Consider the following 15,441-nt stretch of genomic DNA (forward strand, 5'->3'; position numbering starts at 1 on the left):
TATGAGGCCAAACTTAGACCATAATTTAATTCAGCTAATTAATTGTGTGTGTTCTTGACCTTTAATTATATATATACTTTATGTTTTGTCACAAACATTCATCAAAACTTCTTTTTGTTAGTTTAATGACTTATTACAAGACAAAGTTGTCCTTCATTGGTTTAATTAGTTTAATACAGTTTAGTTTATGAACGGTTGACATTTAATGTATATATAGAGACATTCAGTACATACAGATACTAAAAGAAGGAAAAATCGAACCTAGAACTTCAAATACAAGCATCTTGTAAGAAGTTGACGTTTGGCATTACGATTAACTAGCCATGAGCGATCGACCAGCCGTAAACCCCCGCTAGCTGATTCTAAAGATTGATTAATTGGGGTTATGCAAGGTTGACAATCAAATATTATATCTTGTGTAATCATATGACATAACTATGATCTCACTCAACATATTTTCTTTTCTCCAACTTCCATTGAGAGCAACTCCACCGTTGCCTTGGGGATAGGTAACTCAATCCACTCCCTCGTTTCCCCACTTCCCGCAGGGTTGCTTCCCCAAAACACTCCAGCCCACTCGGGCAATTGGGCTCAAGGCGAGCTCGATGGAGAAGTCAGACAAATCTACTAGTCTAACTCCTGGGCTATGTGACGCAAGGCTAACGTCATCGTGACGTCAAACACAAATTTAAATTATTTCAAAAATTATAATTTTATTCTATAAATACCATGTTCTTCCACTTGACATTACTTTTCGATATTTTCAATACTTTCAACTAATCTTTTATTATTATCCAAAATTAAAATAAAGTTATCTTTTATTATTTTATAAAATAAAAAAAATACTAATATTTTAATACAAATTGTCTGGGATATTCAATTTAGGGATGGATATGCACTTGGACAGTAAAGGTGCGTTTATTGCACCAAACTATCTTGAACTGGACTAACTTTAGAGACTAAGTTGGACTGCTTCGCTTGGACTAAGCAAGCTAAGATTAGTGAAGTGTTTGGTATAGTGTTGTTGGCCACAAAAATTACAAAACCTACGTGGCGCGCAGGCTGAGTAACTAATGAGCTAACTACGTCCTTCGGTTGAATGCGGGGCGTGCCAACTCGTCGGCCGAGCTCGGCCGAGGAGTAAAATGTGATGTCGCGTTGGGTGCGCTGTCGACTTTTGTATCTTGCGATTGCGACCGAGGAAGGAACGCTCTCGGTCTCTGGGTTCTATAGCCTGAAGACAAGGTTACTAATTCTACGGAGTTCACAGGTCGTCGGACCCTGATTCGGTCACTGTGATTATATTCGTAAGAGTATAAGCACGCCGAATCGAGACCAAACTATATGGGCACAGGTACTCGAATGTGATGTATGTCTTGATGGTAAACGTAGTTCGGCCGTCGGAATGCCGAACCCTGAAACTTACTTGCGAGTATCCAATCATAAACTCACTCGGCGTCCAATACGCCGATCAATGCAACTCGTAACACCCAACTACGCCGAAAAGGCTTAGTTAGATGACCTCTACCAACAAAGGTTCGAAAACCCTTCTCGGCCGAGACTTAGATAGATAATCGGTCGACCTCGACGCAGTGCTGTTTATCCAAACTGAAGGTGTTCACCGGTTGCTTCCACAGTGCTGTTTATCCAAACTGAAGGTGTGTCGGCAGGAAAAGAAAAGGAAAAATCTCAAGGTGTTTGAGAGGTTTTGCGCAGGGCAATTGTATGCTGATTCTGAGGGCCTTTTCTATTGCGTAATTTCTTGTATTTATAGCACCTCGCTCCTTGAATCCCATTCTGATTTGGATTGGGAGTCCTTGTCCCATCTCACTTTTAACTCGAACAATCCTAGTCCTACTGGGATTCTGAATTCTCCTTTTGAAGCTTTATCCCTTGCCGGTCGAGAATCCTGGTCGCACCAGGATTCCCTCGACCTTTCCTCATTCATCTGGACTACTTAAGATAGGATCTGACCGACCCTGCCAGCTGGTCCGGGTTTCATTATTTGGCCCATAGCATGTGTCATTACCTTGGGCCGAGCACATCTTGCTGCTCGGCCCAATCATAATATTTTGGGCCCAAACAAGTGTCCTGACTAAAGTCTGGACTAAAATATTTTGCTATTTTTTATTCACTTTTACAATTTTTAATCCACTATTGCAATTTTTTTTATTTCATTCTAGTATCATCTAGTCCTTCTTATTTTAATCCACTTTTGCCATTTTTTATTCCATTCCATTATCCTCTGGTCTTCTTTTTCAATGATACAACTACAAGCACTCCATCCACCTCTCTCTCTCTCTCTCTCTCTCTCTCTCTCTCACTCTCTCTCTCTCCCAAGGACCTTGTTTCGGAGTTGGTGCTGAGGTTGATTTGGACAATGATGTTGATTTGGGCAACTTGGTTGATCTTGGTTTGAACTGGGTTTTTGCAATTAATTCGAGCATTTTGGATGTTGAAATCGAAGCTTCTGGGGACAACCTGTAGGAATTTATGAGGTAATCGATGGTGAAAATTTGTTGGTTTTTTGGGATTTTTGAGGTACTTTGGTCGATTAAAGCATTTCCGATGCTGCTGGCATATTTGAGATTAGATTCATGCAGGTTGGTGTTAGGTTGGTTTTTTGGGCATCTTTGAGAGAAGCATGTTAGTTTCAGAGGAGGTGCGAAGCAGACAACAGATGAGGATGAGCGGTCATAGTTAGTCCGCCATTTTTCGGGAGGTCTCACTAAGATCTCCCAATGAAGCATTTAGTCTGAACGAGTGAGACTTGGGGTGTATTCAGTTGGGATTTTGAGGGATTTTAATTCTTTTAATGAATTTAAGGGTATTCAATTAAGATTTTAAGTGATTCTCTAAAATTCAATATGTATTCAATCAGGATTTTAATATAATTTATTAAAATCCTTAAAAATTTGGGTGTATTCAATTAAAATTTTAAAGAAGTTTATAACATTTTAGGTGTATTCAATTAGAATTTGATTTTAAAGAATTTGAAAAAGTTAAGGAATTAGAGGGAATTGGAGAGATTTCGTAGTGTATTTTTAGCATCTACAAATTTCACCTCTCCCCATGAGATTTCGAGGAAATTGAATCAAATTTTTACTAAAATCTCTACAAATCAATTAAGGGGTGTAGTCAATTTGGATTTCACGGAATTTTAATAGACTTTTTTTATGTGACAAATTTCAAAAGATTTTAAAAGATTCTCAATTATATATGAATTTCTTTCGTGGATTTTTTAGGATTTATTAATTGAATCTTATAACATAAAATGAAATAATGCACAAGAAACATAAACGTCATATCAAAGGAGATCCATTAACAATAAATTTGAAGTGTTAGCAAGCACAATCATGAACTCAAATACAGAGAATAATAATGTAATCGTACTAGCTAAGCAATCAGATGAAATTCCAAATTCCAAGTTTCAAACACAACCACAAAACCTTATATTAATCAGAAATTCATCATTACGAGAAATATTTTCTTCTTTCTTTTTTGCTTTCTCAAACGCACCCACAAAACCTAACATTATAAAAGTATCATTAGAAATTCATCATTACCAGACTAGAATTATTTGAGACTCATTATCCTCCATTCACATTGTTACCATTATGGGCATCTCTCCACATGTCCAAAGCTATATTATATCTCCATTCATTAGCAATATTCTGTTGTTGTTCTTGTGTTTGAAAATCTTGGTCAAGATCCCCTTCAGAAACTGACAATGGTGGAGACGAAGAAGATTCATCATTTGGTTCAACAGGAAACTCATCTGATCTACACTCCTTGCAAAGAAAATTGTGCACTGCTGCACAAGCTAATATTACCTTCTCTTGTGTTGCATATGGAAATGGAGGTGCAATCCTTAAAATCGAGAATTGTGATTTTAAAATACCAAATATCCTCTCGACGACATTTCTTAAAGAAGCATGACGAAGATTGAACAACTCTTTTTTGTTTCTAGGCTCACGACCCAAACCACAATTAATCTACACACACACCATAATTAAACCCTAACCATCAAATGATTAACCTATATACACACAGCACCAATTGTAAAATCATAATTTCATAGCTAACTAATCAGTGACAATAAAAATTATACCACAGAAACTCAAACACGCTAAATTCCAATTGGTTTACTTGTTATTGTTGAAATTTATAACCCAGAAAAAGAAAATCAAAGGAGAACGTCAAATTGCACTTAAACAATTCAGAGACACTAATCTCAGATACTTATAACTTGGTAAAACATAAAAATAGAGCATGTTCAACTAGCTCCACGAAGGTGCTAATAATGAACTTAAAAATGTTCTGAAACAAACAAGGTGTGTAAGCATCTTTCAAATCATGAACGCACAGTGAAATCAAACATGGTCAAGTTATGCACAAGGGACCATTAGAAGCTAAAACACTTCAGTGACACAACTGGCCATTAGAAGCCTGACATTCTTATTCCTATGCTGAAGCTAGCTATGCACAAATAGCTTATCTCAAGGGCTCCAACTTCTTCGATGCTTCAACCAAAGAAGCCAATTCTAACTACGACAAAGCGCTCGTACTTTTCTGCGGATGGAAGCATACAAATAACAAAATCAGCACAACCACCACGATAATATGAAATCACTAAGGTCACCGGATTAAGTGATCTCTTCCACCAAGATCATCGGATCAAGTGATTCAGATTCTTGAAATTTTAATATGAAATCACTAAGATATGTCTGTGGAGGGAGGTTTTAAACTGGCAATTGAAGTGTGATTGAAGGGAGAGTCAAAATACCATGGAGAATTCGATCTATTGTTACGGGGATTAGAATCACATCTTTTGGGAATACAAAATCTTACCGATAATAATAATAACATTTTGAAAAAAAGAAAATTTAATACGGAAATTAGATTCTATCTAAACGGACGGGGGCGTGGACGAAGCATTCGGTTCGACTACTTTTCTAAGCTGAATCACGTTAGGCTTCTCCGAGTCCTCATCGTCGTGGTACACGTAAGCAAACCCGCCGTGCCGGGTCAGATCCATACCCGCCATTTCGTCCTCCGCCGAGATCCTCAACAGCTTCAGCTTGTGCAGCACAAAGAACAAGGGCCCCATCGTAGCGCTCACCCACCCAATAATCACCACTATCTGGATCAAGTGGGCCCCCAGCAGCTTCCCTCCGCCCCCCATAAACAACCCGTAAGGCCGCCCCTCTTTTCCCGGATACACCTCGTTCACGTACTTCTCCGTCGCAAACAGCGCCGTAAAAATAATCCCCCACGCGCCGCACCCACCGTGAAGCTGCGCCGCCTCCAGCGGGTCGTCGTATTTCAACTTCTCCGCCAATTTGTTGCACGAGATCAAAACGATAGCGGCGACGAATCCGCATACTATCGCCGCCCACGGTTCGACAACAGAGCATCCCGCCGTTATCGCCGCGAATCCGCCCAGAAGACCGTTACAAACGTCCGTTACGTTCCAGTGACCGGATAGGATTCTTTTTCCGAAGAGAGTGGTGAGAGCGGCGGTGCATCCGGCGAGAGTTGTGGTGACGGCGGTCCGACCCACGGCTGACCACATCCCGTAATAGGATCCGGATGACCCGTAGGGACTCAGGATCTTGGTAAACGAACCCGGGTTGAACCCGTACCATCCGAACCAGAGTAAAAACGTGCCGAGAACAACGAGAGAAGCGCTATGTCCGCGAAGAGCGACGGCACGGCCGGAGTGGTCGAACCGACCCATTCGGGGGCCTTCGATGAAAGCTCCCCAGAGACCGGCGATGCCTCCGACCATATGGACCACACCCGACCCAGCAAAATCGATGACTCCGGTTCCGAATAAGAGGTTTTCGGTATTTCCGGCGCTAGCCCAGCCGTCGACTGACCAGAACCAGTGCGAGACGACCGGGTAGACGAAGCCGGTGAGGAAGGATGAGTAGATAAGGTAGGCGACGAACTGAGTCCTCTCGGCAATGGATCCGCTGGTGATTCCGGCGGCGGCGATGGCAAAGGCCCACTGGTAGAGGAAGTGGCTGTAGTCGAAACCGGTGGCGGAGGGGACTTTGCTGAGGCCGAAGAAGTGGTGGCCGATGAAGCCGTTGGAGGGGCCACCGAAGGCGAACGCGAAGCCGAAGAGGTAGTAGAAGAGGCCGCCGGCGGCAGCGTCGAGGACGTTGGTGAGCATGATGTTCATGGTGTTCTTTGCGCGGACGGAGCCAGCGCAGAGCATGGCGAACCCGAGCTGCATTGAGAAGACAAGGTAAGCGGAGAAGAGGAGGTAGGTGGTGTCGACGGCGTAGGCGGTGTCGGAGAGCTTGGTGGAGACGCCGGCGATTTGGTCGCAGATGAAGTGAGCTGCGCCGGTGGAGTTGGGCCCCAGGAGGTCGGCCAGCTGGGTGGCCGAGCAGTCTAGTGTTGCCCACGTCGCCATTGGAGCAGTAAGCGAGAGAAGGAAGGGAGAGAGAGGTGAAGTTGGAGTAGTCTGCTCCCTGTAGAAGTGTAGTTGGCGTCGGATATTTGTGGTACGGTATAAATATTGGGGGTTTTTTTGGGGGGGGGGGGGGGGGGGTGTGGTGGGGAAGGGGGAGGAGAGAGAGTGTGTTTCGACTTGGAGGTTTCACTTTTCTTGGAGCAGTGTGGGGTGACGTCTAAGACTCTAACTCGTGCGGTGGTCCTACATGATTTGATGACTTTTTGGACTCTGATCCGCCGCAGCTGATTAATGAATCTCTCTTCTGGGTTTTACTGAAATTAATTAGTAGCTGAGCTTAATTTATTTATTTATGTTTTTTTTTTTTGGAGGTAATAATTACTTCATGACGGTTAACTTTTTGTTGTTAATTTAGAAAAGAGCAATGTTATTTTATATCATATTTTTTTACCATAGTAAGTGGTAGATGAGTTAGACAAGTTATATTATTTAATTTCAATCTTTTTGTTAATTAAAATACTTAAATAATCTTAGGTGGAAGAATAAGACTCCTCGTATACCACAATCATCATTTAATTAACAATATTTTTAATAATTATTGATTAAATGCTAATTAATTTAGATGATGTGGTTATCCAACTCATTTGCCATCTAAAATGGTAAAGAAATGTGGTATAAAGTTATGGTAAGAATAACATTATTGTTTAAAAAATGTAAAGCATACGAAGTTAATTGAGACCCGTGTTTTGGTTCTATCGGTTTTCCACATGCTAATCGTATTTTATCAATAGAAAATAAAAAGCATATAAGCTTGATCAACATGATTAATTATTTGGGAGTAGGACGAAATATGCAACGGAATTACTTATGGGTTGGTTTAAGTGACTAGACAAGATGAAAAATGAAGTGCGATACATTCAGAGATATCAGCGTTATAAGTGAAAGCGAAGAAACAAACAATTTTAAAATAAAAACACAACAGATTAACGTGGTTCAGCGTAAAAGCATGTATAATGATGAGGTCAATAATCTCAAGTTGCTTATATTGATAACATGTGAATATGTATCATCATTCTGAACTTAAATTAATCATGAAATGATACGTTACGGACATTTCATATATTAACTAATCTAGTTTAATCTAAGGATAAAAATATTATTTAAAATCATCTCATTAAATCTTATATGCTAAAGCCGTCTCATTAAATGTTGTACACTTAAACAATAAGTCAAATGAATATTTAACTAAGAGAATATAATCTAAAAAAGTTAAATTCATGAGGCATTTCTCATTCATACACATATCTTAAACGTTCCTAATCATTTATTGACTCTCACTGAACAAACGGAGATGAAAAATGAGTGTCTTAACTCTCATCACCCAAATGTCACAAATTACAACCCTAAACCAAACAAGTAGAGAATCCAAACAAACAGAGTATTATCTCCCAAATTGATCTCTAACTCTCGAACTCACAAATTGTCAAACGAATGAGCCATGAATTTGCCATACTCATGACTCCAAATCCTAAACTAATGGAGAGACACACAAAATTAACTAATGACGAGGCACACAAAATAAACTAACCCAGTTGGATCAATGACTCAAAGATGGCATGATTAAACAAATAATTGCTTGCTCAAGTGAGGCATGGTGTGAAAGCTAGAAGTTTATTAGTTTAGCATGAGAGAGAGAGAGAGAGAGAGAGAGAGTTTGCATGGATACATGATGTTCTTAGTTGGGTAATATGGACTTCCTAGGGTAATAACAATGCTTCTAATGGTTGGGATGCTAAGAGGGAGGTTATGGAAAACACTAAGGTTGCAGAGGTGATGCTTCCTGAGTTTTGAGGCTGCTTACACTTAGGGAGAGACTTCCCTAGCTTGGTGCAGTACAATCCTTAATTTTGTGAAATGTTTTATCTCTCTCTGGCCTCCTTATCGAAGGTCCCTAACCTCCCTTTTGTAGGTGAATGATTCTTTTCTAGGCTTCCTAAGGAATCTCTAGTTGTGGCTAAGTCCTCCCCCTTCTTTCTTCTAGTGCAGCTACAACCTTCGCTTTTAGTGTAAAATAGATGAGTGTTGCCAGCCTCGTGATGTCTGTGCTACACCTTCTTCTCAAGGCATTACTTCCCGGTTCAACTTCCACATACGTTACTTATGGTAACTCATCTCTTGGCTTTCTTTCGCCATTCTTTTGTGTGAGTTAGGAAGGAAAAATCAACCTCTCTTCATTAAATGCATGCTTTGTTGGGCTTTCATGTGACTTACTTAGGGTTTGGTGCCTTCCTAACTAGATTGGTTGGTTTGCTAGGGAAAGAAGGAAACTAGGTTTGCACACTCTCAAACCTACCCACGTGGACTTCAAAGCTTATGGGCTTGAATCTTTCAGCCTGCAAGCAGTCCAAAGTCTTCCATAATATTGACTCTGTGTAGGTCTGATAAACTTCCATAACCATCACACTACAATTCACTTGACAAGCTCCAAACATAATGATTAGCATGACAAAACTAGGTGTAACGAATATGCATGGGTCGCATGAGCGTGGGGTAATTTATCAAGGTTCTAAAAGACGCTAGGCGCTAGTCGGGCGGCGGGCTGGGGCCTAGCGCCTAGGCGGCTAGGCGGGGTCTATGCGGGCGCCTAGGCGGACTTAATTAAATCTATTATATTTCGTGTAAATAAGTGTTTGTTTATACTTAAAATATATATGATTTCATCATAAACTACAAAATGGAATGACATATATATTATGAACTATTGGAACATAATGAAAACATGGGGAACAAGTATATAATATGTGTTCTTTTAAGTATTCAACAAGTATCTTACAATTTATTGAAAAAATAAAATGCAAAATGAAAGTTATTTAATTTCTATCTAAGTGAGTTACAACCTAGGCAAGAGTCTAGGCGGGTCTGGGCAGGATAGGCGGGTGCCTTAATACGTCTAGGCGTCATTTCTTAATTTTCAAACGCCTAAGCATTAATTGGGACGATGACCAACCGTCTAGGGCCGTGCCTAGGCAGCCCTAGACGGAGATTTTTAGAACAGTGGAATTTATGCAAATGCACGGCTTAAAATAGAGGGTTTGGTACTGAGTGAATTGTCAGGGCGCCATATTTTGTTCCACATTTACTTTTTGAAATTATTTTCCTTTGGTTCCTTGTTTGGAATATGAGTTTCGCGAAAGGATAAGGCTTGTGCCCCGAGATTTATTTGTCGCTCACTTATAATTAACGAATCTTTATCTTCATAATCCAAACAGTTTATTTTATTTATCATGGTCTGAAGAGAATTAGAATCAGATAAAGTTGTAAATCGGGTCCAGACTCTCCATTCATGGATGTCCTCGCTAGCTCTGCAACTGCTTCTTCTTCATGCCCTCATTTACTAATTTCAAACTTCTACAAGAACCACTGTAGCTCCGCCTCCATGGCCGCCGCTCGTCCACCTCAGGTACTCCTCATTGATTCCTATCTAATTCATGCCTCATTTTAGCTTTCTTTCACCGGGCATAACCCACAATTACGAATTTAGAGAACAACATAGTTGCCAAATTACGTTCTAATCATAAAATTCTAAAGCTTTTCGCTTTTCCTCTGTTGGGTCAATCAAATTGTGGTGAATGCTGAAAACTTTGTACTCAAAGATTGCGCTTTGTTTCAATTATTATTATTTGTGTAACACAAAAAAAGAGTTGTAATTCTTTATTTGTAGAAGGAAATATATAAAAAAGATAACTGGAGGACACGTGTCGACACCATAAAGAACTGTATCTTATTTTACTTTTGATAAGGAACCATTTTCGCTTGCCATCAACCATCACATTGATTGCCGTTGGATGAATTTAAATTGCCATTACAACTTTTTATGTGTAAGCTACTGATTTTTGTTTGCATACTCTAACTCATTTTACCAAGAAAGATGTCTGATTCTCTGATCGTTTCTATAATTATTTTTACGACATTATGGTTGTTATTATATCCATTCCGGTGGTTTAGTAATATCTTGTAACTTTCTCAGAGTCTTAATGTCGGAATTTGATCCTAAAAAGGCCTTCTGGCTCCTGAAAGATACTGCTCTATAATGTATGCCGGGCGTTATGTAGTTGTAATGGGAACTCCCAAAGTTATTGTTTTCAATTGGAATCCTTGCAGTTGCTGCAGTGGAAGTATCTGCCAGTAAGGATCGTAGAAGCTCGAGCAAAGTCTCCCTTAATGTGTATAATGACTATGTCGCTTAAGAGATCAATAAATTATGGTAACAGCAATGGGTACTTTTAACAGTTTCTTGAATCCATCAGTGTTGAGTTCAACCAGATTTTTATTTGTCAGTGTGGTTTGTTTTCAGCAAATTATTGTAAGATCAAGAAAAAACTTCGATTGAAGAAATATGCTGGCAGTCTCCATGAAGTGATAAAATGTTCAGAAAAAATCAGACGACATATTTTTGTTTTTGTTGCTGGGCTGATGGTTGTCATGTCAGCTTCCCTTTCTGTTAGCGGTACTCCATCCTGTAAGTTTACTTTATACGGTAATATAGTAATGACAACCCAAAATCGTGCAGTGGTAAGAGAATTTACTCTAATTTGTTGTCCTTTATTAACTTTCCCAGGGGCTCTCACAGAAGAGAATCTTCTCTTCTTAGAGGCATGGAAGATGATTGACCGTGCATATGTTGACAAAAGTTTCAATGGACAAAGTTGGTTTCGGTACAGAGAAAATGCACTGCGCAATGAACCAATGAATGCGCGAGAAGAGACATGTATGAATTCCTTCCTGCAGTCGGTGATATTGTATTGTGTGAAAATTACCATACTAAAAGTAGCTTGAAATATTCCAAGGCTGGCCTTTTGAAAGTACACCTCTACAATGGTTCGCTGGACTTAGAAATATTTTTGTACTATAAACTTTTGTATATGATACCCTATTTAACTCGATAGTTGGTTCTTCAGCCTTAATTGCAGAAACTGTTTGAGACTTTGAGATATCTAAAGTCCACAGTCACCTTAGTTTACTACTTATAATTTCTTTTTCCTGCTTGAAAGTTTTCAAGATTTACTGATCCTAGCATGCCAAAGTCTCCCTTCACTTGATAAACCATTATTTTACTCAGCTATTTTGGTTTTGTATAAAATTGAGCAAGAGCTTCATGCCAGCTGGATCTCTTCATTTAATACTATACATATCTTTCCAGTTTCCAGTTCCTGCCTTTCTAAATCCTAGTGTTGTATGTTCATTTAGATATGGCAATTAGGAAGATGCTTGCCACATTGGAGGATCCTTTCACTCGGTTTCTGGAGCCTGAAAGGTTAAAGAGTCTACGGGTACAATGATTTTTCTTCTTATACTGTTAGTGTAGTTCATTTTAGCTGTTTATTTCTTCAGTTGAATTTGAATATAGTTATTGTTCCTGAAATCTGTTCATATCTTCTTCAAAGGCAGTCTGGAACTCGAGGTGCTCTTACAGGCATAGGGCTGTCAATTGGCTACCCTACACAACTTGATGGATCAGCTGCTGGTCTTGTTGTTATTTCAGCTTCCACAGGAGGTCCGGCAAACAGGGCTGGCATCTTGTCTGGGGATGTTATTCTGGCGATTGATGATACAAGTACAGAAACAATGGGCATATATGATGCAGCAGAGCGGCTACAGTGAGTTTCATACACTTACTCCCATGTAACTTGTCATTGTTTTTTCATCTAAATGTTTATGCTCTAATACTGTAATGAGGAAATGCAATAATAATATAACTTACAATATTATGTATTTCTTAGCTGGAATTTTCATTGAAATTCTGTTCTTAAGATTAATCTAATATTGACATACACATAGACAAATTGCAGTTTTCTAGTCGAGTCCTTTCTGATATCTAAATGACTATAGTAGTAACTATCCATTAGTGCTAGGATATTCTAGGGATTGTTCACAAAATTTCTAGTTGGAAGCCATATCATTTAAAAGCCTGGAGTAGCTCTCTATCTTGGGCCCTTTGAATTTGTGAGTGGGCTGTTGAATTGTAACAGGTGTTTCAGAATCATGATTCGTTTTTTCCCAGTAAAATTTTATTTATTTTCATTTATACCGTTTTTCCTAATTGTTACAGGGGATCTGAACGAAGTTCAGTGAAACTAACCATTCGGAGTGGACCTGAAATAAAGCACCTGGATCTAATGTAGGTTCAGTTCTTCATTCATTCCTGCAGAAATACTGTAATATCAGTCTAAGGAATTATTCATTCTATTCCCAAAAGTGTTTGAAGATTATTGATTTGATAATATGTTGGTTTTAACTTTGTCATGGCATGCATTTGATAATTAGTTGGAATTAATTTTATCATGTCATTTTAAGAAAGCTTTTGGTCTAAGTTCTCATTTTATTTGGTGGCTTGCAATTGAGCTCCGTGTTTAACCACAGTCATCCCATTTGCTAAGACATTGAGCTACCGTTAAGTGGGGGATAGCACTTAGGACTGGGGTTAATGGTGATTTTACTTTTACTCAATTCAGAGTCCTTTTTCCATTTTAAAATTATTTAAATGTCTTCTTGGTGTATTCTAGGCGGGAGAAAGTTTCACTGAATCCTGTGAAGTCCAGACTATGTGCGGTGCCTGCTTCGGGAAAGGATTCCCCTAGGATTGGATATATCAAATTACCAACGTTCAATCAAAATGCATCTGGTAAGAAAAACTAGTAGTTGCAGAACTGATATAAGTTTTATGTATGATGGTATGGTGTTTTGATCTTCTCAAGCCCACTCTCACTGAGAAATGAATTCAGTTCTCTTGTGCTTCATTTTGAAGAAAACATTGCTCATTTTGTTTAAAACTTCATTTACTCAATGCTTCATAATCTAGTTAAGTACTTCATTCGTTTGAACTTGTTTGGATATGTACATAGTGTGTGTGTGTGTGTGTATATATATATATATATATATATATATATAGAGAGAGAGAGAGAGAGAGAGAGAGAGAGAGAGAGAGAGAGAGAGAGAGAGAGAGAGAGAGCTCATATTTTGACTGTCAATTTCCGCAATTTGGTCTAAGAACTTTGCATCCCATGTAGGTGCTGTCAAGGAAGCAATTAATACCTTAAGGAGTAATAATGTTAATGCCTTTGTATTGGATCTTCGAGACAATAGGTAATCATTATATCTCAACGTGGGTCTAGGTTATCATTAGCCTTCAACCAGGCTCATGTAAATTTTGCCCTTTTGGAAGGCTTTCTGAAAGCTTAATATTCGCTTAATTTTGGTGCAGTGGTGGTCTTTTCCCAGAAGGAATTGAGATTGCCAAGATTTGGTAAGTTGCCGCGGACAACCGTGGGAAACTAAACTGTTTATAATTATTGCTTTTCACTTACCGAGTCGATTTGGAGTTATTTTTAAGACGGGGAATAACAAAGTTTTTGCTGCATATTTAATTATGGAACTAAGATAACCAATGTTTGCCCTTAGTCATAGCCATACGATACAGATTTTGATACTCTGACCTTATTCCTATATATCATGTCCCAAATATCAAATTTATATATATCAGCACGCGTTTTTTTTACAGATGAAAGTTTTGGACTCATATTACATATACGGAAATGCTAGCCAGCAATCCTTTACAACGCACTGTATTGATTGCAATGTATCCATGTATTTGGGCTTAAAAGGGATTCATGCGATCTGCTGAAAGTGTGGGAGGCATGCTTCTTTCATGTGTCTCTTAATTCAACCCAGCAAGGTTTAAGAAGACAATCCCTCGAAAGCCACTGGATTACTAGATCGCAATCATGCTGCTTGAGTGGTCTTTTCATTCATATTCAAAACCGTTATGTTTGACCTTTTATGCAGCACAAATTCTTACAATTCAACTTTGTAGCAAAAATAAAAAACATCGTTTGTCTTTCAAGTATTAAGCTTGCACTTCCTTATATCAGATCCAAATTTTGTAAATTCATGATTAGATGTTTTTTTCCAGGTTGGACAAAGGTGTGATTGTATATATTTGTGATAGTCGTGGTGTTCGAGATATATATGACACCGATGGAAGCAAAGCAGTAGCGACTTCAGAACCCCTAGTTGTGCTGGTACGTGTTTATTTAGTAATACGATTTAGTAGATTTGGTCAGTGATATTCCTCAATGCTCGGGCAAACATTTGCATATGCTCATCATTTAGATTATCTGTTGTCAAGCTCCGGTCTGTCTCGCTGTGCTGTTTAATGCTGGAATCAGTTTTTCGTTTCTGATATTTTGTCTTATTAAAAAGGAACCTTTCTGTAGCGTGTTCCTGTGCGTTCCTATGAAACATTATGTTTGAAGAATTGCTTGGTGAGATTTGGTGTGTGTATCAACTGAGATTTCTTCAGGTGAACAAGGGAACTGCTAGCGCAAGTGAAATCTTAGCTGGGGCGTTGAAGGACAATAAACGTGCTGTGTTATTTGGAGAACCCACATTTGGGAAAGGGTAATCTCTTTTGCTCCTACACAGCTCCCATGAATAAAATCGTATATTCCTGACATAAGTCATCCATCCGACTATGCAGCAAGATTCAGTCGGTTTTTGAGCTGTCCGATGGCTCTGGCTTGGTTATTACAGTCGCTCGTTATGAGACACCTGCGCACACAGACATTGATAAGGTCTGATGCGGTCTCTTGTTCTCCCCATATACTGTATTCGTGTTGCTCTCGGTTAACTTTGTTCCCATTACTTACAGGTCGGTGTGATTCCAGACCATCCCCTGCCTACCTCATTCCCCAAAGACGAGGAGGCTTTTTGTAACTGCCTCCAGGACCCTGCATCTGCTTGCAACAAGGTCGAGCTATTTGCACGATGACCGCAGTTTTTGTGTACATTCGCATTGTTTACAGTACAGGAAATCACAATTTTTTACAGATGCAGTTTAACATTCTTTCAAGGTTTCATTTGAATTTGTAAACAAATAGCAATATTTGATTAATGGTATTCGATTCAAGAAATTTACCATGTGAATATTTCAGTATTCAACCAAATTCCATAAGACA

The 15,441-nt window shown here is 39.1% G+C and overlaps 2 protein-coding genes across 3 annotated transcripts; one reads left to right on the forward strand and one right to left on the reverse strand.

Moving 5' to 3' along the window:
- Positions 1–4,783: 4,783 nt before the first annotated feature.
- On the reverse strand, positions 4,784–6,820 carry LOC103933639 (ammonium transporter 1 member 1). The gene is made up of 2 exons (XM_048592054.1): positions 6,575–6,820; positions 4,784–6,538 (listed from the first exon to the last, which is right to left on the reverse strand). The coding sequence occupies exon 2, from the start codon at positions 6,425–6,427 to the stop codon at positions 4,910–4,912; it is 1,518 nt and encodes a 505-aa protein (XP_048448011.1). The 5' UTR covers positions 6,428–6,538; positions 6,575–6,820; the 3' UTR covers positions 4,784–4,909.
- A 2,715-nt stretch (positions 6,821–9,535) lies between these two features.
- LOC125480825 (carboxyl-terminal-processing peptidase 2, chloroplastic-like) lies at positions 9,536–15,409 on the forward strand. Of its 2 annotated transcripts, XM_048592005.1 has the most exons (14): positions 9,537–9,887; positions 10,589–10,691; positions 10,782–10,946; positions 11,046–11,195; positions 11,675–11,757; positions 11,876–12,084; positions 12,537–12,605; positions 12,991–13,109; positions 13,495–13,570; positions 13,689–13,730; positions 14,397–14,505; positions 14,787–14,884; positions 14,964–15,057; positions 15,135–15,409. In XM_048592005.1, exons 1-14 carry the CDS (start codon positions 9,771–9,773, stop codon positions 15,252–15,254), a joined length of 1,554 nt encoding a protein of 517 aa, XP_048447962.1. In that variant the 5' UTR covers positions 9,537–9,770; the 3' UTR covers positions 15,255–15,409. The 2 variants fall into 2 exon arrangements, 1 of the variants encoding a protein (XP_048447962.1); XR_007261082.1 differs by lacking the exon at positions 15,135–15,409 and having other exon boundaries at positions 9,536–9,887; positions 14,687–14,884; positions 14,964–15,041.
- Positions 15,410–15,441: the final 32 nt, after the last annotated feature.

This window comes from the organism of the source record quoted next, unplaced genomic scaffold (genome assembly GCF_019419815.1).
Source record: "Pyrus x bretschneideri cultivar Hongxiangsu unplaced genomic scaffold, Pyrus_bretschneideri_v1 Contig36, whole genome shotgun sequence".
Lineage (NCBI taxonomy): Eukaryota > Viridiplantae > Streptophyta > Magnoliopsida > Rosales > Rosaceae > Pyrus > Pyrus x bretschneideri.

Bases quoted from the DNA above. Each gene is read 5' to 3' on its own strand.
- LOC103933639 (XM_048592054.1), bottom strand. From the start codon at position 6,427: ATGGCGACGTGGGCAACACTAGACTGCTCGGCCACCCAGCTGGCCGAC.
- LOC125480825 (XM_048592005.1), top strand. From the start codon at position 9,771: ATGGATGTCCTCGCTAGCTCTGCAACTGCTTCTTCTTCATGCCCTCAT. The intron at 10,947-11,045 runs GTAAGTTTACTT...TAACTTTCCCAG, and splicing joins TGTTAGCGGTACTCCATCCT to GGGCTCTCACAGAAGAGAAT. The intron at 15,058-15,134 runs GTCTGATGCGGT...CATTACTTACAG, and splicing joins CGCACACAGACATTGATAAG to GTCGGTGTGATTCCAGACCA.